This window comes from Magnolia sinica, chromosome 5, assembly GCF_029962835.1.
Source record: "Magnolia sinica isolate HGM2019 chromosome 5, MsV1, whole genome shotgun sequence".
Classification (NCBI taxonomy): Eukaryota; Viridiplantae; Streptophyta; class Magnoliopsida; order Magnoliales; family Magnoliaceae; genus Magnolia; species Magnolia sinica.
In genome coordinates, this window is record NC_080577.1 from 33,092,568 (window position 1) to 33,119,593 (window position 27,026).

General features: G+C 38.9%; 1 protein-coding gene across 1 annotated transcript in view; it reads left to right on the top strand.

Annotated features, from left to right (window-relative positions):
* Positions 1 to 10,790: 10,790 nt before the first annotated feature.
* The window catches only part of LOC131247018 (uncharacterized), a gene marked incomplete at both ends in the record, with an annotated part of 72,777 nt that continues 56,541 nt past the window's right edge, over positions 10,791 to 27,026 (top strand). The window contains 3 exons of the mRNA XM_058247462.1: positions 10,791 to 11,259; positions 11,958 to 12,699; positions 16,207 to 16,288. Of these exons, the coding sequence (XP_058103445.1) occupies positions 10,791 to 11,259; positions 11,958 to 12,699; positions 16,207 to 16,288 (1,293 nt within the window). The remainder of the gene's footprint in view (positions 11,260 to 11,957; positions 12,700 to 16,206; positions 16,289 to 27,026) is intronic.

Below are 27,026 nucleotides of genomic sequence, written 5' to 3' on the forward strand. Positions count from 1 at the left end.
TCTCTCACTCTCTCTCCATCTCTCCCTCTTACAGTCAGAGATTTTCGGAGTCGGACTCGTGAAGAGTCTAGGGCATCCTGCATTAATGAGACGCTGGAGTAGGGATTTCTCTCGTTTTTACTATCGGGTGTACAGACCCATTTTCTGTTCATTCGGGTCCATCTTCTGGACTTGCGAACGGGAAAGGTTTGTTGGGCCTGACCTTTATTATGGGCCCATTTAGCAATCCTTAGCCCATTCGACCGTGTACTTCATAACACAGTAGGCCTCATTTGAAGGCCATGCTTGTGCATCTTGGTTGCACAATTTTTGGATATGTTTCCATGATTTGGACCGTACATTTAGTTCACAATGAGCATACAATTTGTTTCATTAGCTGGATAGACAATGTTATTATATGAACCATTAGACATGTGGATCTTTAGTATTTGGTATGGATTGTCCATATGGGCACTGATTCGATGATCTATCAATCCATCTTAATTATTTAGTGACAACTGCCTATCATGAAAATGTTGAAAACCAGACACAATGCTTATTGATGATGAACATATCAAATAAGAGTATTGATTCGGCCCTATTATAGGCTCATCACCCATCCTTAGGAGTTAATATGGACCATTAAAATGTATGATGTGAAACCTATTCGTATGTTTCATTTTAAGGTTCCTTTATTTTCCAAAAGGTCATACCAACTAACTTATGGGCCGTATCAGACTAATTAAGGTATAATCCATTAAGAGGCATGAATATAATCGTAATCTTGAGTCTATCTTTGTAGTGTTGGATTCGGTTGTGTTAGCCACCATAGTGACCTTAATTGATGAAAATATTGTAAGTACAGACTTATAACATTGGGATAAGGAAGATTGCATACAGTTGCATTCACATTTTCATGCGTACAGTAACGAAAGCACAGACGATTACCGTTTCACAGTCTCAAAAACGGGTGAAGTAAATGGTGTTGATAATGTAAAGCTAAAAGATTCATCTCACCCACAGGTGTTAAATATCTCAGATTTACATGACTGACATCACTTAGTTTCATGTTCAAGAGAATTACTGACATGTTATTATTACTGCCCACAGGAGAAATGATAATGATATAACAGATTCTCACCAAGATGTGATGGTTGGGCCCATCTCCATCTTGGATTATTCAGTTGATGCCTCCCTTAGCAACTGAATTGATTATCTTTGCCTAATATTTGTTTACATTCATGAATTACCTTATGAAATAATGAACAAAAATGAGTACATATGTATCTCTTCTATTTCAGTCTTAATTCCAACTAATACGCATCAAGTCTCTGCCCTAAATGGATCTAATTTTGCTTAATGGAAAGACTCCATTGATGTTGTCTTGAGCTGCCTATAATTAGATCTTGCCATGATAATACTAGAATCGCCAAACCATCTGATGATGCCACGGAAGCAGACTATAATCGATGGGAGGCATGATTTAGATCAAATGATATATGCTTGAAAGTTATAAAGTATTCGATTTCTGAATCTATAAAGAGTGTCATGCCTAGAATAGATAAGGCTAAAGCTTTACTGACTGAAATGGGAAAACGATTCAAGAAATCTGATAAGTCTGAAGTGGGCATTCTTTTGAATAAATTGACTCGCTCATTCTATGACTGAAAAGGAAATATACGTGAATACATTGTAGAGTAGATCGAGGTTGTTTATAAGATCCGTTTTTTAAGGCTTGTACTCACTGATGATCAACTGGTTCATTTGATCATGAACAACCTACCTCCCAAATTCGGCACGTTCCTGGTAAACTATAACACACTGAAGGACATGTGAACATTGGGTGAACTTATCACTCGGTGCGTCCAAGAAGAAAATAGGATTAAGCAGATGGTCAAAGTTCAAAATGTTAGTATGGTGACCTCAGGTCATGGGCATGAGCAAGGGAATAAAGGTAAAAGGAAAAGGAAACAAGGTTATAATAATGAATCCTCTGGTCATCCATTTGGAAACCATGAGAATCAATATGGAAATGGATCAAAACGCAAATGGGTTAAAGGTAAACCATACTTCTTTTGTAAAAAGACGGGTCATCTGAAGAAAGACTGCGAAGGATTTTAAAAATGGCTCATAAATAAAGGTAATCATTATGTTCTTGTCTGTTTTGAATCTAATCTGACCGATGTGTCGGCGGATTCCTGATGGATATATTCAGGAACTACTATTCACATATGTACTTCTATGTAGGAATTACTACAGGTCAGGCCACCAACTGATGCAGAGTGCTCAGTGTATATAGGTAATGGTATTAAGGTAGACGTGGAGGCAATTGGAGTTTATAGGCTTAAGTTAGAGTCTGGTCATTTTTTTGGATTTAGTAAATACATCTTATGTGCCGTCTATAAGACGTAATTTAGTTTCGATTTCCTGTTTGGATAAGTTGGGATATTCATTCTATTTTAGAAATAAAAGCTTTAGTATTTACTTTAATTCGATTAAAGTTCGCACCGGCTCAATAGTGGACAACTTATACCGGTTAGACTTAATTGCCTCATACGTCCATAATGTTAATGCTTTGCATGGAAATAAAGTAGGGTCCAAGCGAAGGCTACACTATGAAAATTCCTCCATGTTGTGGCACAAGCGTCTATGTCATATATCTCGTGAGAGATTAGACAGACTTATACGAAAAGAAATTTTACATTCTCTAGACTTCTCCGACTATAAAGTGTGCATTGATTGTATAAAAGGAAAACAAACTAAAACTAGATTGAAAGGTGCAACCAGGAGTGTAAGTCTATTAAAGGTGATACATATAAACATTTGTGGATCATTCCCTACAACTTCAAGGAGTGGACACAAATATTTTATTATCTTTATAGATGACTACTCTCGTTTCGGGTACCTCTACCTTGTCAATAAGAAATAAGATGCCTTGGATGCTTTTAAAATCTATAAGGTTGAAGTTGAAAATCAACTCGATAAAAGGATTAAAGTTGTCAGATCTGATTATGGTGGTGAATACTATAGCAGATATGACAAATCATGATGTAATACAGGGCCATTCACTAAATACCTGCAGGATTGTAGCATTGTCGCCCAGTACACTATGCTTGATACTCCAGAGCAGAATGGTGTGGCTGAAAGGCGTAATCGCACCCTTATGGATATGGTGTGAAACATGATTAGTAATTCGACATTGCCATAATCACTGTGGGGTAATGCGATTAAAACCCCATTTCATATACTTAACAGGGTCCCCAACAAAGTAGTAAGCAAAACTCTTTTTGAGTTGTGGAATGAGAGAAAACCAAGTCTCCGATATTTACATGTTTGGGGTTGTCTTGCTGAGGCCAAAATTTATAACCCGCATGAAAGGAAGCTTGATCCTAGAACTATAAATTGTTTCTTCATAGATTATTCAGAAAGATCAAAGGACTATCGATTCTATTGTCCTTTCCACTCTATCGGGATTGTTGGGAATGGAAATGTCAGATTCACCGAAAACAGTGGGAGCACGAACATTATAAATTTTATATTTGAGGAACAAAGGACTGTAACTCCAGTCATAGTTAATTAAGATCACGTGGATATTAATGATGTAGTCGATTCTGCAGCCACTACAGAACACTACGTAGAACCTCATATACCAATCACGAATGAGGAAAATAAAGATCAAAATCACACCCAATAAGAAAAACCATTGAGCAGATCTGAAAGAGAGAGAAGGCTTATAAATTGAGACAATTAAATCATATACTTAAAGGAGCACGACTTTGACATAGGGGTGGAAAAGAATCCTGAATCCTTTACACAAGCCAAACAAAGTGATGATCCTTCTCATTGGTTTGATGCTATGAAAGAGGAGTTGAAATCTATGTAAGACAATAAAGTATGAGATCTTGTAGAGTTACCCACTGGAATAATGCCAATTGGTTGTAAATGGATATTTAAAACCAAGAGGGACTCCAAGGGTAATGTTGAAAGATATAAATTAAGTCAGACTTATTGCCAAAGGTTTTAACCAATGTGAGGGCATTGACTTTAAGGAGACTTTCTCACAAGTATCTAAGAAAGACTCATTTAGAATTATAATGCCTCTTGTAACTCATATGGACTTAGAGTTATATCAGATGGATGTAAAGATTACATTTTTCAATGGGGATCTGAATGATAATGTATACATGTTGCAGCCCGAAGGTTTTATAGCTAATGGCTCAGAGCATTTGGTTTGCAAACTAAAGAAATCCAGCTATGGGTTGAAACAGACATCACAACAATGGTACCTAAAGTTTCATGAAGTAATTTCCTCATATGGCTTTGTATAAAACACTGTAGATGAATGCATCTACATTAAAAATCAATGGGAATAAGTTCGTTATAATGATTTTGTATGTTGATGATATTCTATTAGCTAGCAGTGACATCATGATATTGAGCGACACTAAGAAATTCTTATTTCAAAGATTTGAAATGAAAGATCTTGGTGAAGCATCTTACGTCATCGGCATTGAGATTCGCCTTAGCCTGTCACAGATGACTTATATTACTAAGGTACTCGAAAGATACGACATGTAAATTTTTGCTACTGGATAGTCGCCCATGGTGAAGGGCGACAGATTTGGCCTATTTCAGTGTTCGAAGAATGATTTGGAAAATAATCGAATGAAAGATTTTCTGTACCCATCAGTAGTATGGAGCATCATGTATGCTCAAGTCTGTACATGACCGGACATTACCTTTGTTGTTGGAATGTTGGGAAGATACCTATCTAATCCAGGAATGCAACATCGGATATCAGTAAAGAAAGTATTACAATATCTACAGAGAACGAATGACTTCAAACTCACATACAAAAGATCTAATCAATTGGAGTTGATTAGATACTCATATACAGATTTTACTAGCTGTGTTGACACTAAGAAGTCCACCTTAGGATATATCTTCATGATGGTTGGAGGAGCTATGTTTTGGAAAAGCATAAAATAATCTACCACAGCCTCGTCCACCATGGTAGCTGAATTATTGCCTACCATGAGACATCTAATCAGGTACTATGGTTATAGAGTTTTTTCTCATGTTTGCGGGTATTGGAGCATATCCCGAAACCATTAAGAATATTTTGTAATAATTCAGTTGTTATTTCCTTCTCTAACAACAACAAGCATTCATCAAGGTCGAGACATATCAACATCAAATATCTTATTGTAAAGGAAAAAGTTTAGAATCATCAAGTGTCCGTGGAATTCATCGGCACTAAGCAGATGATTGCAGATCTGCTCACTAAAGGGTTCCCAATCACGCCACATTGATCCTACAGATGTTTTCAGATAGTGGGAGTTGAGCATACTTTGATTTTCACAGACATTTATAGATCCCATTTTATACAGTTTAGTTAATTTTGATATAAAGATTTATTTCTGTTTCTCTATATATATGCGCAAATTTTGAGTAAGTAGAACTGCAGTCATGTCTCGTTAGAGACATGTAAAAGCTTTGGGATTTCTTAAGGATAAACACATATCATTACACTAAGTGTGCAATCTTTATACCACATTTTCTAGTTATTGATATATGTCATTAAGATTGAAAGTACTTATGATCACGCTTAGCCTCACTTCGTCTAAATTAAATGTTATGACGACTACCGCAGTTTGATACTAACAGTTTTGATGGACCAGATTGAATGACACCACATATTGTCCAACAATTTCATTGGTTAACCATTTGGATGCTTTTTTAAATCAAAACTTGTTTTTCAAAAGTATTTTTACATGATTAATCATTGACGTTGCTCAACGTGGCCTAAGTGGGAGAATGTAAGAACTCTATAAGGTGGGCCTTATTGATCAACAGTCTAGATTGATCTGTATGTTGGATTGTATGATTATCTAAACTAGTGGACCCCACTTTTATGTGATTTACGCAAATATTCTGCGTTAGGGGTAGAGTGCTGTAGCCTTACGCAATGCTATTTGAGTTGAACCAGGATACAACAATGTGGAGTATGGGAGAGAGAGTTATGATAAGATTTAAACTCCCATCTCCACAAATTTTATATAAGAGAGAGCTGGGTCCCCAATCCTATACAACAACAGAACCCTAAGTCTCATCTATTATTCTGTATAGTAGTGTAAAGGAGAGGAAGATTACATCATAAGTTTTTTGGTATTCTAATTTGGCGTTTATGACGTCTCAATTAGGTAAGCCGTCTAAATTCTAGATCTCCATGTCCTGTGCACAGTCAAATCTTTAGGATTTCCGCATCCAGATAAAGTTACATGTTCATGAAACTCCAAAGGTTAGGCACGGCGAGTATCTCTCTCCCCATGATGTTGTTGTTGTTGTGAGGGATGAGCCTTTTGCTAGGCCTTGTACAAATGTTTCGGCCAAGCTCTGTACTATTTCGCCTGTCTAAGTTTTGGGCCGAGTTTGGACTTACATCTGACAACACTGTCTAGGTTTGAAGATAGCCTGACCTGGCCTATTAACACCCTATCCTAGTAGATGGACATGTAAAAATAGACATCCCCACACCGAAAATGTTAGGTGTGCCCTAGCCTTCCCAACATGGTGGGCCCCTTATATAAGGCCTAGCTTGATATATTCACTGCATGGGTGCATATCCATGCCATCCATCTGTTTTGATGACTCATTTCATGATATGACCAAAAAACTGAAGCAAATCCAAATCCAAAGTCGGCATAGCATGTGAAACAGCGGTGATTGACCATTAAATACTTCTTGTGGTTGGATAGGTCTTTGATAAGCTGATATTTGTTTCGCCCTTCATTTAGGTTTACATTTAAAAATAAAAATAAAAAATTTAATGTTACGCGCACTTATAACCCACACACACCCGCGCATCATGGTAAGATTTCCACAATCGATACTCGAACTTATGGCTTCGCGTTGAGAGTCTCGTTAGTCTATCACCACGAGGCATGAGGAAAGACTCAATTGTGTGATCTTATCAATGGGTAGGGTCATGCGATGAAGGAAAAAAAAAACAAACATCAGTGTCATCCAAAACTTTCATAGCCCATGAGAAGCTTTCAATGGTCAATCACCACTGTTTAATGTGGTATGGGTCACTTGAGATTTGTATTATTATTATTATTATTATTATTTTTTTTTTTTTGGTTTTTTTTGGTTTTAAGGTTTATGGCAGAAAATGAGATGGCAAAACGGATGCACGGCGTGGATTTACAATATACATCAAGTGCGCCAATGGTCAGGGCGCACCCTCTTGGGTGAGGCCGGGCGCACCTAATTGGCTCCTCTCACAAAGATGAACAAATGCTTACAAGATCAATCCTATCCACTCGTTTATAGATTGCCGGAATCAAAGGCCAGAACCAATCCGATCTCACCCGAGACCCGGTTGGCCTTATTTTCCATGTCGGTTGATGACATGGTGTGGCCCGTCTTTTGAACGGATAGGCTGGAGGACTAAAGGACGATTTCCAACTTCCTGCACGTGATCATTTCTCCTCTCGGTCAATATCCAGATGCAAACCTACGGGCGCGGCTTTGCCCGGATCCGCCACTGTGATGTATATTATTTACATCCATGCTCTGCATCCGTTTTAAAATATCATTTTAGAGCATGGTCCCAAAAATATAGCATATCCACATCTTAGTTGTACCACACCAAAGGAAACTGTTGTGATTGAATACCCACCGTTAAAAATTTCTTGGGTCCACCAAAGGTCGGAGAGAACCACACAAATATTAGATTGATCCAAGGCTTTTGTAGCCCACAATAGTTTTTAATGATCAATCGTCAGTGTTACCTGTGCTACGGTCTACTCGAGATTTGGATCCGCTTCATTTTTTAGATCATGCCCACCGGATGGATAGCTTGGATTCAAGGAGAATACATCACGGTGGACTCTACACTCAGCTATCCATGATGCCGGGCTCCAACCGGGCTTTAGCAATTGCAGCGGGTGGAAGAAACCCGTCCCCACCAAAAGCCCAATGGGAAACGGATTGGCTGGTGTCGGTGGTCTGTGGGCCCCACCACGATATATGTGTTTCATCCATTCCGTTCATCCATTTTTACCGATAATTTTAGGTGTTTATACAAAATTAAGAGGTATATAAATCTCAGGTGGACCACAGCACAGGAAAAGAATAGTGATTAGACATCCACCATTAAAATCCTCCTAAGCCCTACTGAACTTTTTATTTGACATCCAATATGTTGATTAGGTTGTAAAGACCCAGATGAAGGGAAAAAACAAAGTTCCTCTTGGTCCAAAACTTTTATGGCCCTCAAAAATTTTTTAATGGTCGACGTTCATTCAACACTATTTACTTTAATGTGGTACACTTGAGACTGGGATATACCTCATTTTTGGTCCCATCCCATAAAATGATCTGTAAAAATAGATGGACGGCATGGATGAAACACATACATCATAGTGGGCCACAGAGCACCGAACATCAGCCGGCTGGTGGCGGGGGAGTAGCCAATCCGTTTCCCTCAGTGGGGCCCACCACAATGTACATGCAACGTCAACTCCGTCCATCAGTTTCACCGGCCGTACGATGAATAAGAGTGTGGGAGATCAAAAAACGCGAATGGTCCCACCGTAATGTTCGTAGCCCATGTTACCCGTTCATGAACTGATTCCCGCTGGGTCGAAGGAAAAGCACAAAATCGACCTGATCTCGCAGCACGCGGAACAGGTGGCTATGTACGGCGCGAGTCACGTGCCACGGCCAGAAGGGCGAGCCTCCGCAGCGTTTTCTTCCGCACTGCAGCTATAATAATTCCTTCTCCTGCATGTCCGCGCTTTCCAATCCTTTTTGACCTCTGTGCGATTTCAGAGAGCTGAGAAGATCGAGACAAAACAAGAAGTAAAAGAAGAAAGAAAAAAAAAGCTCTCCACGCAAAATCCGAGGCTGATTTCACCGTAAGAACGCCTGGAACCTTCCTTTTTCTCCCGTTCTTTCTTCACAAAATCCCAGCGCCGTTCTCGTCGGTCGTTTTCTGGATTTTCAGCTTTTTTTAAAAATTTTTTTAAATAAATTTTTAATCCTCTTATTCCTGATACAAATCGCGTTTTCCCGCAATTTTGCACCGTTTGGCGACTCACGGTTTCGTTTCCTTGAACGATTTTCTTCAAGGAAAGAGACGCACGAACCGTTTCCGACTATCTGAAGGCTCATTCCTGCTGTTCTTTTTTTTTTTTTTTCCTACTGGCAACTGCCGTTTATGTGCTTGCATTCGGACGAGCAGTTCGTGAGCGAACACTGCGTACTAGGGTTCCGGCATTGCTCTGCTTCGGAAACGAACTTGCATTTTCTCGATTTCATGTAATGCTGTCGGGAAACGCCGGGAGAAGCTGTCAGTCATGCATTTCGGATGATTTCTGGAAGCTAGGGTTCGGTTTTCTTTCGCAAAAATCTGGATACTCCTCACCGTCACTCTTTGCCGCAGCTACTTCACGGTGATTAATCAGTGCGTGCAGGAACTTAAGCGTCTGCATGCACGAGTTTTTTGAATTTTATTCGTCTCTTTGCATTTTCAAGCAATATCTCATGCGAAGGACTGAAAATAGGTTTTGCCCACCACAGGAACGGTTCGTGTCGCCCTGTGTTTCCTCGTGTCCCGTTGTTTCGGCTCGGTACGGACCGTGATACGTTTGTATTGTTCATGTCATTACATTTCCTGATTTCCAGTATTTTATTTTTTCTTTTAATCTATTTTTCATTAGCCTTTCCTTTTGAAACTTTTTTAATGCGCCGTAATGCTACGTTTTCCCGCAACAGAAGCTTAAGCTGAGAGAATCGAACTTGCAAGGTTGATGAGGTTGCACGGTGAATGGCGTGTCTTGCACCTGTAGGCATAGATTTGATCGCATGTGGTTCACTAGCATACATTTTCGTTGTATTTTTTTTTAAAGCATCAACGGGCTGAGTTTTGGGATCGCTCTGACCTTGTTTTTCTTTTATTTTCCTTTTTTTTTTTTTTTGGTTGAAGGGTACTTAGTTATTTTGGGAAGCTCATGCCTAGAGTGTTGTGGTAATGTTCCGTGAGAAATCGCCAAAAGGTTGCTTCATCAGTATGAAAATGGCTGTTATTTCGGGTGCCATTTATGTGCAATGCGTGCAGTAAAGATGCTGGGTTGTGTCTTTATTTGGTCATTTTTTGTTTAGTGGAAATCTTGAAACTGAGTTAATTGTGTTGTTTCTGCTGAAATCCATTCAGAATCTGCTTGTGCGCACTCAGTCACATTAATAGCTCAGCTCGTTCAGCTGTGTATGTTGATAATATCATTTGCGAAAGAAGATTCTAATGTTTATCCAACTGAGCTGAAGGCCAGATTTGTTTTTATAACAGAGTAGTGATTTTTTTTTCGTTTGATTGAAATGGATGACCTCTGTTTTTATCTTTTAATTTTCTTATGAGTAATATACTAAGTGGCATGGGATTTTAAAAATATTTAGAAGTAAAAGAATTTTAAGATATTCAATGCTAAATATTTAATTGGGAAATCTTAATCATCAAGTGAATCATTCATTTTAATTAAAAGAAATCTAAGAGACAGAGAAACTGAAACATATGTTAGATGGCCCATCTATTTTCTGGACGCCAATTGAATGTCTAGGAATGCTCATATAGGAAGATCTTTGGTGTGTAAACCATCAATAAGCGTCATTGTATGAATGTTTTCAATCAGCAAAATGGGCCACTTGCCTTTTGAGAAAAACCCACTGGCATTTGGGTAACAAATTGCTAAATTGTATGTTTTCCATTAATTTTCCAGTGAGTGGAAATGGCGAAGGGCACTTGATTAAGTTGGACATTGAAGGGTGAAGATAGCAACAGCTCAAAAACGAATCACAGTGGAGGAAAATCAAAGGATGCTGAAGGTTCAACAACTTCTGGCTTTGAAACATCAGGCACATCTGCTTTAAGATCTGCCAGTGGAACACCTTCAAAGAAACAAAGCTCATTGAGTTCTTCCAGGATGCAGAAGCCTGAGAGACTTGAGAAGCACTCACCTCTAACTACCCCAGTTAAGAGGGTCGAGAAGCAAAGCATGCCAAGTCCTGCGAGAAGGTCTGAGAGAGGCGAGAACCAACAGATGCTACAGATGCTGAGTTGTTCAGGTTCAGAAAAGTATGAGGAGAGCTCAAGTTCATCAGAAACGGAAAATGGGGATCAGAAGGGTCCTGTTGTAGTACTAAGAAAGAAGAAGTGGTTAGATGCACGTAGTTTCAGGGCATTTCTCCAGTTCAAATCAAAGAAGGCTGGGCAACCAGGTAAGTGAAGTTGCTTTTTGTGAATTCTGCTTGTTATAATTCTCTGCCCACAACAAACCTGGATCAACCCTAGATATTAGAAATTCGAATTTAATACCACTGTCAATCCTGCAAAATCCTTGCCCTATGAGAGAAAACACTCGTATCCTATAAGCCCTAAATGAATTAGGACTTAAATTGCCCCACTTATGCAAAACCGCGTAACAGGGTCGGCAACCATCGGTCGGACCGAATTCACCTTCTTTGGTTGGACTGACTCGGACCAACAGAATCCTGCTTTGCTCCTGAGAAATCCTGCACTCTGTAGGTCGGGCTGAACCCAGTTCGGTCCGACTGACAAAGCCTTGCTTCATTTCCCAAACTATGCAGAATGCAAGGCATTCACACAACACTACTCCACTTTAGTTTTTCCATCTTTATGATAGTTTCACATGGTCACTTGAAAATTTGATGCTTATATATGAAAAATAACCTTAGAAAAACCCAGTATTTTTTCCAATCTTTTTTCTTCTGCACATATGTTCATTCTCGTGTTGATGCAATATATGCCAGGCCTTGTTTGGATAATTGGAGATAATTGTGGTACCATGCCAACTCATAGGGCCTTTTACAAGCACATTGTTGCAATAGGAAAAACAATCTTGTTGGCCATCTTCTGAATCATGCGCTCTTCATTTTTTGTAAATCTGGAATTGCAGATTTTGGTGAGAAGTTCGGAAGACAGGACAATTCAACCGATGAGGATAGTAGCAGATATGATAACTTATCTGATGGGGACAGCGGGTGTTCTGGAACTGGTGGTTCCAAGGATGTTGACGGTATAGATGAGTGCAATGGGAAGAAGGGTGGGGAAGAATCTCTAGAAAAATCTAGTTCAGGTTCAGGAAAGCTTGCTGATGGGACTGTGTGGAATGTTGATGACAGGAAAATAGACTCAGCTCATGTTAGCAGAAACTGCAAAATTTGTTCTGAGGAGGCTCAAGTGCCAAAACACAGAGATAGTTCACTTCCCAAATACAGTGATGGTCTGCTGCAATCATCTCCTGATGGATTAAAAGGTGAAGGAACTCTTGATGATGCTGCTAGGCTGGAAATGGATTGCTCAACAAGGGCAGATTTGCAAGAAACTGTGATGGACGGTGACAGGACAGAGGCAGAATGCCTTGTGATCAAAGACTTGCAGACCCTAGAACCGATATTTTCTACATCGTCCAGAGGAAGGACACCCTCTTCCAATTTCGTCTTGGAAAGAGGAGGAACTGATGGAACTTTAAAAGGAAAGAGGAATGCCCCAGATCCGGATTCTGATATTTCCGTGACGGCAGCAAAAGAGATCTGCGGTATGGAGACGTCTTCTGCGGATGCTATTTCCTCTTCACCTTCTGGGGGCACGACTAGTCAAATTTCTAGGAGCTGTGCTGCCTGTTTTAAGCGACAAAGGTATTACCTTCCCTGGTATTTTTCTTCTTGCTTTTGATTGTATTTCTTTTGGAACATTGAAGCTACCAAAAACATGTATGCCTTCCTTCTGGAATAAGAAAATAAAGATCATGAAACATTTTGTATAGTGTTTGCCCAATTGCCTGGAGGTTTGTTTCATCTGTGAAAACAATTTTAGTTTTTTCTGATTGCTGTCCTCATCAATGCTGGAGCTTTTTGACAACCATGGTCATGTCCTTTGAACCAACCAGTATCTGACATTAGTTAATAGCAGCGACACATCATATCATATGGTAAGCAGTGACGCTTCATGCTTAAGACATGTATTGACTCGGGGTATGGATTCAGAGATCGTCCTGTCAAAGTGGACATCCTGGTGTTGTATGTGGCCTCACTTGTTGAAGGCACAGAGGATTGGTGTCTGAAACTAATGCTTCATGCCATTCTTTGTGGTTGGTATAATTTAGTGACTTTGCTTACAAGCTGCAACTGCCCCTAAAGCAGGATCCTGGGAAGGTGATGCTCATAATGGAGTACTCCTGATGGCCCTGTTAAGTATATAACTGGTGTCAACATAAGTTTTATTTTATGGGCCAAACTTTGCTTCCTATTGTGCCTCATCTTAGCTTCTCGTTCTATGATTACTCTATTGGCTTCTCATAATTAAATTAACAACAGAAAGGGTCTTAAGGTGGCAGCTTCAATTTACATTTCTCAAGTTTTGGATTGGCTGTTTTGTCTTCTCTATAGAAATACTTCGTTGGGATTATCCATTCACCATTTCACAAGGAAATTTTCTGGCTAAAATGTGGATTGTGTTTTCTAGCTTAAAGTGGCTAAATATTCTTTTGTCTTCTGGTTTGACCAGTGGAAAGTGCTTGATACAAGAACATGTGAATTTTAGAATTATTAGGTTTCAGGTGATAGAATCATGTTTGGTTGTTACAACTTACAATTCAAATAAATATAAAAATAGCAAAGAAAAAGTAGCGCATTTTTAATGATGGGATGTCTCAAAAATTAGGTCAATCCAATCATTAAGTGGGCTACACCATAGAAAACAATGGAACAATCACCGTCCACTGTAGTGTGGTGGTCCACATGATGGTTGGGTCAACCCTTCTGAATGGGATGGGCTGGATACCAGGTCATTAAATAGAAACCAATGGACATCCATCATAAAGAATAAGAAAGCAGGCATATCCAATTGTCATGTAGGCCTCTGTAACATGGTGGCCCACTTGATGAACTGGAGGGGTTGGATGCATGCCGTACACACACCACAATAGGCCACACACAACAAATGGTTGTAGGACAAGCTTATTTTACATGGCATGGGAACAGGCCTCCGAAAAAAAAGTACAAAAAAGAAAAAAATGTAAACAGTACCCTCAATCATTAAATCAATCAACATAAAATAAAACTCATGAACTAAGATTGAGAGTAAGAAACATACCTCTACATAGCTTGAAATTAAAAAAATCTAAATATTGAGCTCCACAACTGTATAGACGTGAAATGGGGGATCTCGATTTCTCCTTTTTTTGGGCTCTAATGGCCGTAAAAATTTAGACGAAAGGATCTTATAGGGCCAATCAATGCCCCCTAATTGTCTTGAACGATTGTCTGGACTGGAAGAATTGAATTGCTGATTTTTTTTTTGGCCAGAAGTATCATGTGGTCACGTGCTAAGGCTTTCAAAAGCCCTTTTTCAAGTAGCTTTTGTTCTATAAAAGTTACACTCTAGTGTTAGTTCTACGTAATTTAAAATGGTTGTTAACTCTTCAGCCGTACACTTGGCATTCCTATACTTTTAGTACCACATTTGAATATAGGTGTGATTCTAGAGAATAGAGATATGCTCCATCCACAATGGTACCCAAAGTTAGGACGATCTCGATAGCTGTGCTTTAGTGCCATTTGTAAGCAGGATGAGTGATGTCACCAACATTTTTAAATAGGCGTTGAACTAACACTGCGAAATACTTAAAATCTATGACGTAAAACCCAAAAGATACTGTAGTGTATGCTCCATATGCTATGCATTGCATATCGAGTAATGTACACCACATACAACTTCTGGTATTTGCGTGTGTTACATAGCGGTATAATAACTACACTGCATGTATGCTATGTTGCGTAAAATATGAATGCTATTCAGATCGTTGGTTACAAAAAAATCACGATGCTTGGATGATTCAAGGAGCTTTGATGAGGACATCCGGGCATCATACCAGAGGAAGAGGTTGAGCCAGTCTCCTTATGGCTAGATGACCATTACATGGGGCCTATTTGGCCCAATTCACATTCCTAGCCATGTTGAAAACCCCACATGCATATTCATACATCTTTGAAGACCCCACACTGGGAAGATGCATGTGGGTTACTTATAGGAGCTTGATGGACACATCGGACCGTTTGATTGGGTGGACACGATGATTATACCATTGGATCATCATCGGACATCTTGATTGTGGACTCCCATGGGCCATGAAATAGTTTAGTTGTTTAAATTGTTTACATGCTTCGTTATTTTTGGTATACCTTATATTTGTATTGAGATTAGGGAGTTAGGAATAACTTTTAATTTATTAATCGTCTTTATGTTGAGAATCTTATCTGAGAGCGTCTTTTTGTATAAGGTCTTTTCTGAGACTATAAAAGAGAAAGATGGGCGTGTGAAGCCCTAATGCCATTATTTAGAAAAAAAAAAAAAGCTTTGTGTTTTCTGTTCTTCATGTGATTAGAAGAATATTCCATGTGATTTGGAGGTTGGGTGTGGTGTGATTCCATTCCCCATTCAACGGAGGTGCAGGGTTTCTATCTATCATCTTCCTTCTTTCTTCCTTTTTATCCGAAAGATGTATTTTCCTAAAAACTCTCTCTTCTTCCCTTCCCTATCTAAGACCATCCAAATCATCTTTTTCTTCAACTTTTCATCATCCAACTTAAAGCCTAACCGAAATCAACCATCGAGGACCCAAAAACCCTAGCCAACGACTCACACGCGCGAGCCCCTAGGTTGACCATATGGACAACCGATCAATCATTTGATTTTCCCTTGCTTCCCCCATCCTTGAATCCCCATCCATAACCCTACCCTAAACCCTAGATTTCCAATTTCCTAGTTCCCCCAATTTTTAAAAACCCTAATTACAAAATCCCAAATTTTCATAAACCTCCCCCCCCCGTTAACCCTAATAATTAAACCTACAAATATGCCCATTGAGTGTCGAACATGCTTATACTAAATTGGAAGTTCTACCCTTCCATTGGGCCTAGTTTTACTTGATTTATATAATCTCTTAGCATACGGGTATGTGATTTAGGTTAAATTAAATTTTATTTCCTATTGTTTACTTTTAATTACTTGGTCGGTTCGCATCTTTTGTTGATTGAATTACTTTATGGACTCTTTCATAATCTCTACGTTATATGCTAGCATTAAATCATGTGTCTTGCATCAAGCTTGTTAGCTAATTTATACTTCTTACAAAATATGGATAGGGTGGGCTGTGATTCACAGAAGAAGGAAGTTTGCTCTTGCAATGTTACGAGTCTTGACTTAAGTGGCATTTCTTTATCCAAGGTTGGTTGTTTTTTGTTTTGTTTTGCAGAGAGGATTTGCTCCTTGCTATGAATTTTATGAACATTTCCATGCTTTTTAAAATTACTTTTCTCATGTGAACTCTGATTTGTGTATACTTCGTGTGTTGGAATGGTGGCTCTATTAGAACAGGAAATTAGAAATACAGGAGAGACTATGCTTGGACTCCATCTTACACATTAAAACAACACCGGCCACCCAAAAAAAAAGCGCCACAATGCCTTTCAATAAATAAAAATAAAAGGGGAAAAACAAAAAGATGAAAAAAAGAGCCATAACAAAGCATGTATCGAGAAATTGCTACCTGCTTCATGTGGAGCTTGTAAATGGGAGAGCCTCCAATCTTGGATTCATACTGTCATAAACATATATAACAAGAGCTGGTTAGGAATGATTTGACATTTCTGATAATCTAGTAATAATCTTCCTCAAAGGATCTAGCATAATGGGGTCATGCTGGGATGTTATGACTCCATAAGATATGGGTATGAAACAACATGGACCGGCAATTTTACTAATGATGCATTTGGAGCTCATAAATGGGAGTCTCCAACCTTGACTTCATGCTTTCATATATAACAAGAGTTGCTGAGGAATGTCTTTTGACTCTTTGGCCTTTCTGATAATCTGGTAACAATCACCCTCAAACCAAGGAGGGAATGAAAGCAAGAACCTAGCATAATGGGGGCATGCTGGTAGGTTATGGCTCCATAAGATATGGGTACCAAACAATATGTTAACAATACATGTGCACATCTTTAAGGCATGATATGTGTATGTCATGCTGGCAACATGTGCACACATCCTTAAGCATGGAGATGGTGCATTTTTTTTTTTTTAATGGTAGAATGGTGTATCTATCATCTTGACATTACAATCATCAATCTGCTGGAGTCACCTGGAATGCTTGGGTTGGTAGAGGATAAAAAAATGTGTTTTGAAGTATCAAAACCTGAATTGACTTTTCCTGGTCTGATTTTCCATGTGCTGATTAACTGGTGCCGTCTTCAGATGGGCTGGCGGCACTGCCCATTTGCTTAAAATTGGCAACAATGCATTAAGCGAATGGATCTTTTAGGGTTCCACCCTTACATTGTGAGACATAGAAGGCTTGGTTGGGCCAACTTATTGTGGCAAGTTGAGTTTGATCAATCCATTCCCACCTTTACAATGTGAGACATATAGGCTTGGTTGGGTGTACTTATTTTGACAAGTTGAGTTTGATTTATCAATTTGGCATGCGACTTTTATCTTGATGAGTTTTGATTGATTGGTTCTACCTTCTCACCCAGTAGGGATGGTTCTGGAAACTCTTGAGCTAACTCATTATTCATTAAAAAACTCTTGAGCTAACTTAGTAAGTTTCAGGTTACTAGTCTTCAGGATCCTTCTCAGATTTTGTTGAAAGAGGCCAATTGGAACCTCTTATCCATTGCCTTAATGGATGTTAGTTAATTTATCTTGTCTTAATAAAATTTCTATTAAACAAAAGCTAGTTAGTCTAGTTAATAAAATTCATTCATTATCCATAAAAAAATTGTCTAGTTTCAGGCTATATTGTTATGTGCATGTGTTATTGTACTGGAAAAAGATGTTACTACACATAAGATACAAATGATAATACGCAAGATACATGATAATCAACCTACTAAAATCCAAAAAGTAGAAAATAATACAATATCGCAGGATGGGTAAACATTTCCAGTACAAATCATCACCCTAGAAGAGACCATCTTTTGCAAGAGAGTTGGAAATTGGATGTAGGACGTGGCACAGATACATTCCTAGAATGGATGGACCAAAAGAAGGTGAACCGTAAATTGGTCATAACTTTTGATCCGAGTATCGTTATGGGGCGCACAACCTATCAATCTTTATTGCAATGGGCCATCCGAGGTGAACCGACCCACAAAGTGGGTCGTGTCTGTCCGTTTCGTCAGAAAATGCCCGCTTTCAGCTCAATAACGAATTTTTAAGGAAAAATTACTATTTTTAGTAATTTCGTTATATATATATATATATATATATATATATAGTTTTAGATTTTTCTTCGTTTTTAGAAATAACTTGTAAGACTCTTCTAGCAAAAGTTCATTTGGAATTTTTTTATTTTTTAGAAATTAGGCTTTGGAAGAGTTTTATTAGAAATATGATTTTTATTAGAGTTAGAATTTTGCTATTTTTGGTAATTACGAATTTGGGGGTTTTTTTTTTTTCTTTATTAATGGTGTAACAAGGACATATACAGATTAGACAATTATCAATCAATTTATTTAGAATTTTTGAAAATTATTTCTATTTTCTAATTTTCCTTGTGGATTCGAGGTATCTCTGTGAGGAGTCCAGAGAAGCTCCGTGGATTCGGAGTAGTTATCCTTGAGGAAGACAATGCTCAACCTCATCACATCCATTCCTGCGTCAAAAACTCATTCAACTTTCTCTTATATTATGTCAAACATCATTAGTGCTTCGCCAAATTGACTATCTCATAAATGATATCCAAGGGCTTGGCCCCTTTGTGGAAGCCCATGTAATTAAGGTGAATGAACAACCTTTTGCAATGAGAATGTTTAACTCCTTATTGTTTTGAAGATGGAGCCGGAAGATGGCTGGACCTATGTTCCAAATAGTAAAGTCTCAGGAAGGGAAAAAGCTTAGCTGAAAGCTTTTAATGGAGTTTTCACTCTAGTTCTTTTAGATTTTCAGAGGTATGGTTGGTTGTTGATCTCTTTTGGCAGTTTAGAAAGTTTGAAATGTATACAAAAATTTCTATCCCAATGGCAAAACATCAACCGCCATCAAGGGGGTTCACTTTCATCTTATATGGTAACTGTAAGTTGGTAGAGGAAGTGCTTTTTGGCTTATAACTAAAAGTTGTTGCAAGCAATGTTCGAAATATCGATACTATCGGCCAATATAAGCTTAGCTGAAAGCTTTTAATAGACTTTTCACTCTATTTCTTTTAGATTTTCAGAGGTATGGTTGGTTGTTGATCTCTTTTGGCAGTTTAGAAAGTTTGAAATGTATCCAAAAATTTCTATCCCAATGGCAAAACATCAACCGCCATTAAGGGGGGTCACTTTCATCTTATATGGTAACTGTAAGTTGGTAGAGGAAGTGCTTTTTGGCTTATAACTAAAGTTGTTGCAAGCAGTGTTCAAAATATGGATTCTATCGGCCGATATTATCGTTATCGGCCCCCAGCGAGACGAAACCCGTCCGATAACACTAGGAAGATACAAAAAATTTCAAATTCCAGATATCGCACGATATATCGTCGATATCGCGCTATATATCGTCGATATCGCCGATACATCGTGCGATATCGCACGATTCCTCCTCCATTATTGTCGGAAATCGACAAACAGACTCATTATTCCGGAAAAAAAAAACCTTTCAACAAGTAGATTTCGGTACCTGTAGAGGAGATCGCCTTGTATTTGAAGGGCCATTCGAATCGTAGCTACAAAATCTCTGATTTGGGAGGAGATTTGGGCGAAATTCGTCGAAATCCAAAGAAATCGCAAAATCCAGAGAAATTCTCATCGAAATCCGGAGATATTCTCGGCGAAATGATGAATTTGGTAGAAATTTTAGGGTTCCGGCGGAACCCTCTCTCCTTCGAAAAAAAAGGGCTCCGAGCCCTTTTTACGGGATGCGGATGGGCTGGCGTACCGCACACCACTGATGTGGATGATGTGTTGACGTCACCAAGTTCTGTAGGTCCCATCATGAGGTATATGTTATATCCAAACCGTTCATCTAGTTGGTGAGCTCGTTGTAAGGGTTGAGCCAAAAAATAAGATAGATCCAAAGATCAAGTGGACCACATTGGAAAAAGTAGCGGGATATTGAACGTCTACCATTGAAACCCTTTCGGGGGTCACAAAAGTTTTGGATCGTATGATATTTGTTTTCCCTCTTCATCAAGGTCTTTGTGACCTCATGAACAGATTGGATGGAAAAAAACGTCATGGTGGACTGTACGAATGTTATAACAGTGAGAATCATTGTCCTCACTGTGATTTGTGGTGTGGTCCAATTGAGGTTTGGATGTGACTCATTTTTGGGCCCATGATCTAAAATGATCTCTCCAAATGGATGAACGGTGTGGATATAATAAATACATTATTGTGGGGCCCATGTAACTCTGATCTCCTTTGAACTGTTTGTACAACTGGAGGTGGTGGATGATCGTCCGCGCTACTTCGCATGAAGTTCATGCGCTGGAAACTTAGGTGGGGTCCACCACGATGTTTGTGAGAAATGCACTCCGTCCATCTGTTTTTTGAGTACATTTTAAGACATAGGGCCGAAAAATGAGCAGGATCCAAGACTCAAGTGGGCCGAAAACGTGAGGACTGAAGGTCCACAGTTGAAATATTTGGGGGGCCACAAGTTTTGAATTAGTCTAATATTTGGGTTTTCAATTCATCCTAGTAGTAATGACGTTATGAACGGTATGGATGGAATGTAAACATCACTGTCGACTCGGGAAGGTTTCAACCGTAGGAATTTACCTACCCACCTTTTTCTTTAGTTCAGCCCACTTGAGTCTTGGATCTTGCTCAATTTTTGCCTCAAAGTCTTAAAATAAGCTCACAAAACTGATGGATGGAGTAGATTTCTCACAAACATCATGGTGTGCCCCACTCCTATGAAAGGATTTAGTAGGAAATCCGCATCCCATCTTCAAACGACACATACCCATACCTCGCTGATGTGTGGTACACCAGCCAATCCACACCCTCCATCCATTTTCATAAGTAATTTTAAGGTATGAGCCCAAAAAGGAGACAGATGTAAGATCAAGTGTACCACACCACAAGAAAATGTGGTGGCAATGATGTCCACCATTGAAGCTTTTTAGGGCCCACCGTAATGTTTATTTGTCATCCAATCTATTAATGAGGTTTGACAAACCTGGATGGGAAAACATAAATATTAGCTTTATCCAAAAAATTTATAGCCCCAAAAAAGTTTAATGGTGATCATTCAATGACCACTATTTTGTGTGGTGTGGTCCACCTCAGATTTGGATCTGCCTTATTTTTCAAGCCATGCCCTAAAATGATATGTTAAAATGAATTTCAATTGAGGTTTGGATATGACTCATTTTCATACATATCTTTATACATTTATAAATGGTATGCATCATATTTAAATATATTTACCTTAGCTTAAACAGATAACGCATAACTTAGTACCTTATACAAAGGAAATTTATTATGTGCACTTCTTTTTCGATATTTTATGATTTAAAAGTGTGTATTAAGGTCTAAGGAAATTTATTATGTGCACTTCTTTTTCGATATTTTATGATTTAAAAGTGTGTATTAAGGTCTTTTTAAATAATCTCTGAAGTTTCATAAAAAAATTCAACCATTTCGCTAATGTTTCCTTATGTTTCCGAAAAAGTGCAATAAATTATGCGATACAAACGATATATCCCGTGCGATAACCGATACGTATCTGTATCCTAAGGTTGCGATACATTGTGCGATACCGATATTTCGAACACTGGTTGCAAGTAAGACCTCCATGTGCAGTATGCTAAGTAATTTGTTTTTTTAGAAGGGCAATGGAATTTTATTGCGAAAATGGGATGACAAGGCATCTTATGAAACAAGGGGGAGCAGAACCCCTGTAACCCTTCAAAAGAAACGCTGAAAAGACCCACAACCAGAAGATGCTTTACCTAGCCCATTACATAGTTCTTATCTTTAAGGAAAACAACATTCGAACTAGATTTATCTTGGAAGGAAAGATCGTTTTGCTCTTTCCACAACGACTAAATAACTATTAGTGTTATGTGCCTTGAAAAGCCATTGTTTTATGTTTGATTTAGTTTATGATTAATGGAATGCCTTTTTGCCTCATTAATTGTGTGGAACTAATGAAACATGTGGATGTACTTATGGGTTATTGGAGAGGGATTCCTCTAATGTCCTTGGGGAAGATAGTAGTGGACACAATGGCCTCTGGCCAAGGGAAAGTTTTGAGCCATGGATCTCACTAACCTAAATATCCATGATCACTGATCTACTAAGTGGATTGGGCAACCCGTGGTCATGTTTTGGTAATTTGTGTTTTCTTGTAGACACTATACTCAACAAGAATGTTTTGATTAATGGAGGAGTATATTGCATTACCTTAAAATGAAGAACTTATAGAATTTCTCTTAGTATCCACCTCTAAGCCCAAGCCCAAGCATAACCTAAGCTTGGATTCAACCCAAAACCTCACTAAAACCCTCTCAAATGCAAGTGAAAGGACCCAGATGTTGCGCAGCACGCCAACAACGCAGTGAGCCTAGATCCAATCTCAGGCCTCACCCACAAACGATAAACATGAAGAAATATAAACTAGAAATAGATCAAAGCATTCAAAACAAACCACAAGACAAGATATACGTGGAAAAACCCCAAACTAGGGTAAAAAACCATGGATGCAAACTTCCACTATGAAGAACGAAGATTACAAAGCAATATACTAACCTCTCCCTTGGAAGCACATAGAAAACCCTTTGCCCACACCTTAGAATGATTTTCCCTTGCTTTTTCTCTATATGAAAAACCCTAGGAACCCCTGTTTATAGTTTAGGAAACTCCTCTTTCCGCATCCCAGTTGCAAAAGGACTTGCAACACGAAATCCACGCAAAATCGCGGAACGAATCTGGGTAACCTCGACTGGTCGTGCAGGCTGCACGACCGGTCGAGAGGACCGCACGACCGGTCGTGAATGGGCCACGACCAGTCGAACACCTTGGGATAAAAAACAGTGCTCGCTGGACTTTGAGTCGAGCCGGTCCACGACCGGTAGAGCTGGACCCTACGATCGGTCGAGCATGGCTCACGACTAGAGGTGTGCATTTGTGACCCGATCCGGCGGATCCGACTCGATCCGACCTGATCCGGCCCGTTCCGAAAAGAACCGACGGCCAAGATCGAGCCTGATCGGGTTGTGGTTTCCAGATCCGATTTTTTTTCGAGTCAGGTCCGGATAGACCTCTGTCCGGACCGACTCGACCCGGATACCTGAACCGATGGGACCCGAACCGCACCGAACAGACCCGAACCGATAGACAGCGGGTAGTATAAAATATATTTTTTATTTTTTTACCATAATTTTCCTAAAAATGAATGAACGATGTGGATAAAACACATAAATTGCATAAAATATGTTCATCAAGTCATGAGGACCCAGATGAAGGGAAAAAATAAATGTCAGCTTGATTAAAAACTTTTATGGCCTACATAACGTTTTTAATGGTCAAAATTCATTCACTACTGTTTTCTATAATGTGGTCCACTTGAGATTTCAATATACCTCATTTTTTTTTTCTTCTGATGACTTAAAATGATCTATAAAAATAAATGGAGGGCATGGATGAAACACATACATCATGGTGGGGCCCACAGAGGACGGACGTTCGGTGGCCAGAGGAGTAGCCCGTCCATTTCCGCTTTCCAGTACAGTGTACAACTGTAACACATCTGGCCTCTCGAGCTGCAGCATATAGCCCTGCTTGCGTGAATGGCAAGTAGCTTGGTTTTCGTGCACTGCACGTCAGAGATTCAGTAAAAACGTTGTATACGTTAGATTGGAAGTTCTTTCATATTCATGTGGGGCTCACCTTGATGTGTATGTTTTATCTAAGCCGTTCATCAATTTTTACATATTATTTTAGCCATTGAATACAAAAAGTAGGTATATTAAAGATTAAAGTAGACTACATCAAGTGAAACAATTTAATTAAATTTATATATCCGAATTTTACCCAATCCGATTCGACTTGGTTTTCCTAATCGAGTCGGACACTGTTCGAGTTGTGGAAACCATTCATCGGATCTGTCCGAATCATGTGACCCAGATCCGGGCACGGATCAGATCGGATTCGGGTCCAGCCTGTAGAATTTCGGATCAGGTCGAGTTGAACCTAATCCGATCCGATCAGGACCGATGCCCAGCTCTACTCACGACCAGTCGAGGACGGTCCCAGATGTGGCTCTACATCTTAACACCAGAAATGTTCAAGAAGTGTGGGAACTAGCCTAGCCTAGGTTTGGGGTTGGCCCAAGACCAAGCATAACCTAAGCCCGAATTTAACCCAAAACCTCACTAAAATCCTCTCGAACCCAAGTGAGAGGACCAAGAAAGATTTAAGAAGTGTGGTAATCAACTTAGCCTAGGTTTGGGGCCGACACCCTTCTTCTTCTTCTTTCACTTTCTTGCAATGATTTAAATATCGACGATATTGGCCGATATATCCCTTGATATATCTTGTATCCCACTTGTGCGATACGAAACATATAGGTAGTACCGATATATCCCACATGTTTGATCCGGTGAGCATTTTCAATTTCCAATCCCTTTTTTTTTTTTTGGTTGAAATTATATTAAATCAATGTCAAATGGTATCCATTGGTTCTTCTTGTTTTGTATGAAAAATCATGGAGTTAGAGCTTCGATTTCGATATCCATTGGTTCTTCATATTGTCCATGTTTTTTTTTTTTTTTTTTCGAAAATTTCCTTCAACCAGCAATCAATTGAGATTAATTTCGAAGCATTTAAGAGTATTTGATGAAATAATCATCATATACACTATAATTTCGAAATTTGAGTGTAGGTGGTTTGATTTGGGGAAAATTCGAAATTTCCCCAATTTCTCCCAAATTGTTTGCAATGTTGCACTCCAAACATGAAATCAAGCATATATGAGTGTTGATCTACTGATTTGTTAAGTCCTTGTCAATTTTTGAAAAATAAAAATCATTTTTTAATTACAAATTAATAAAATAATTTTTTTTCAAAAATTCCTTCAACCAGCTGTCAATTGAGACTAATTTTGAAGTATTTAGGAGTGTTTGATGAAATGTTGATCACATACACTCTAAATGTTATGCATTCAATTTGAATATAGTTGCTTTAGTTCAGTCAGACAGCGCATAACTTAGGACCCTATGCAAAGGAAACCTATTATGTGAACTTTTTTGAGATGTTATAATTTAAAAGTGTATTAAGGTCTCTTTTAATAATCCCTGAAGTTTCATTGAAAAATTCAGCAAAATTTCCTTTCCCATGTTTCCCAAAAAGTATGATAAATGACTCGCTACAAGCGATATATCCCGTGTGATAATCGATATGTATTTGTATCCCAAGGATGTGACACATAGCACGATATCGATATTTTGAACATTGTTTTCTTGTACATGGGAAAACTTTTTTTTTTTTTTTTTTCAGATTTATCGTTTCAGCGATTATCCACTTTTGGGCCCTAATTTCTTGGTCTTCTAATGTTAAAATTCTTTGATCCACATGTCCATTTTGTAACCCGTCAAGTTACCTTTCCATTGAGCCTAATTTCGGCTCAATTAGACATGTAGGCACAAAATTATGATTGAAATATTGGAAAGTGCGTGAAACTAGTTGATCGTTGGAGAACTAGAGTCTGGCATTTTTTTTTTTTTTTGGGAGAGAACTGAAATTTTATTAAGACACCTGACAAAAGGTGAGAAAAGAATATAGCTCGATGTGAAAACGTAAAAAAAGAAGAAATATTTGCTAACTTTGCTCATTTACAGAAGATGCCTAACCCATAACAACCTTCTTGACTTTGCTAATAATCTCTTCCACAAAAGATCCCTCGTTCTGAAAACATCGACCATTCCGATCCTCCTAAATAAACAATAAAATACCCATTACAAAGAGTCTCCATCTTGCTTTCCAAGATTCGCCCACTCCACCCTCCTTGCCAAGCCCAAAGAAGAGCTTTCCAAGGTTTGGCTACTCCACCTCCGTGCCAAGCCCAAAGAAGATCGTTAACTGACTTCAGCATCACCAAAGAGATGGAAGAAAGCAAGAAAATGCTCCCACACTCTTCGAGCAAAGGGGCAAAGAATAAGTGGTCAATCGACTGTGTCCCCCATGCACATCAAACAAATGTTGGGAAGAACGAGGGATCTCTTATGATGGTTAGCAATGGTTAACACTATCATCCTTCCCACTAGCCGAGCAAAGGTTGTGGCTCTAGGAGGGGCTCTAGAATACCATTGATGGAATGGACAAAAAGGCCTAGAAATACTGGGCAACTTAGAAATCAATTTACGGAGTGAGTGTACTAGAAAGATACTTGAGCCATGTGCTTTCCAGACCATCAAATCTTCTTCTTGAGGCAAGGGGTTCACAATTTTTAGATTATCTGGCAAGCTGACTAATTCCATAATTTCCTCATCGAACAAATTCCTTCGACACGGAGGAGACCATACCATTGACCTACCATAGGTATAGTAATGATCTACAAGAACGAACCTATCTGTGGTAATACTGGCCACTCTAGGGAAGAGTTCTTGCAATGTTCGGTCTCCACACCTAATATCCACCCAAAAACAAATGCGATTCTCCTTTCCAATCGAAAAGGTGATTCCTCTATGAAGCATCTAATCAGTTGAAGCTATTGCCTTCCAAACATTAGAACCACGATGAAGAGAAGAATTCTTTATACTAGCTACTCTAGGGAAGAACTCTTGCAATGTTTGGTCTCCACACCAAATATCCACCCAAAAACAAATGCGATTCTCCTTTCCAATCGAAAAGGTGATTCCTCTACTAAACATCTAATCAGTCGAAGTTATCGCCTTCCAAACATTAGAACCACGATGAAGAGAAGAATTCTTTATACTCCACTCAACTACTTGAGTTCCATACTTGATTTCTAT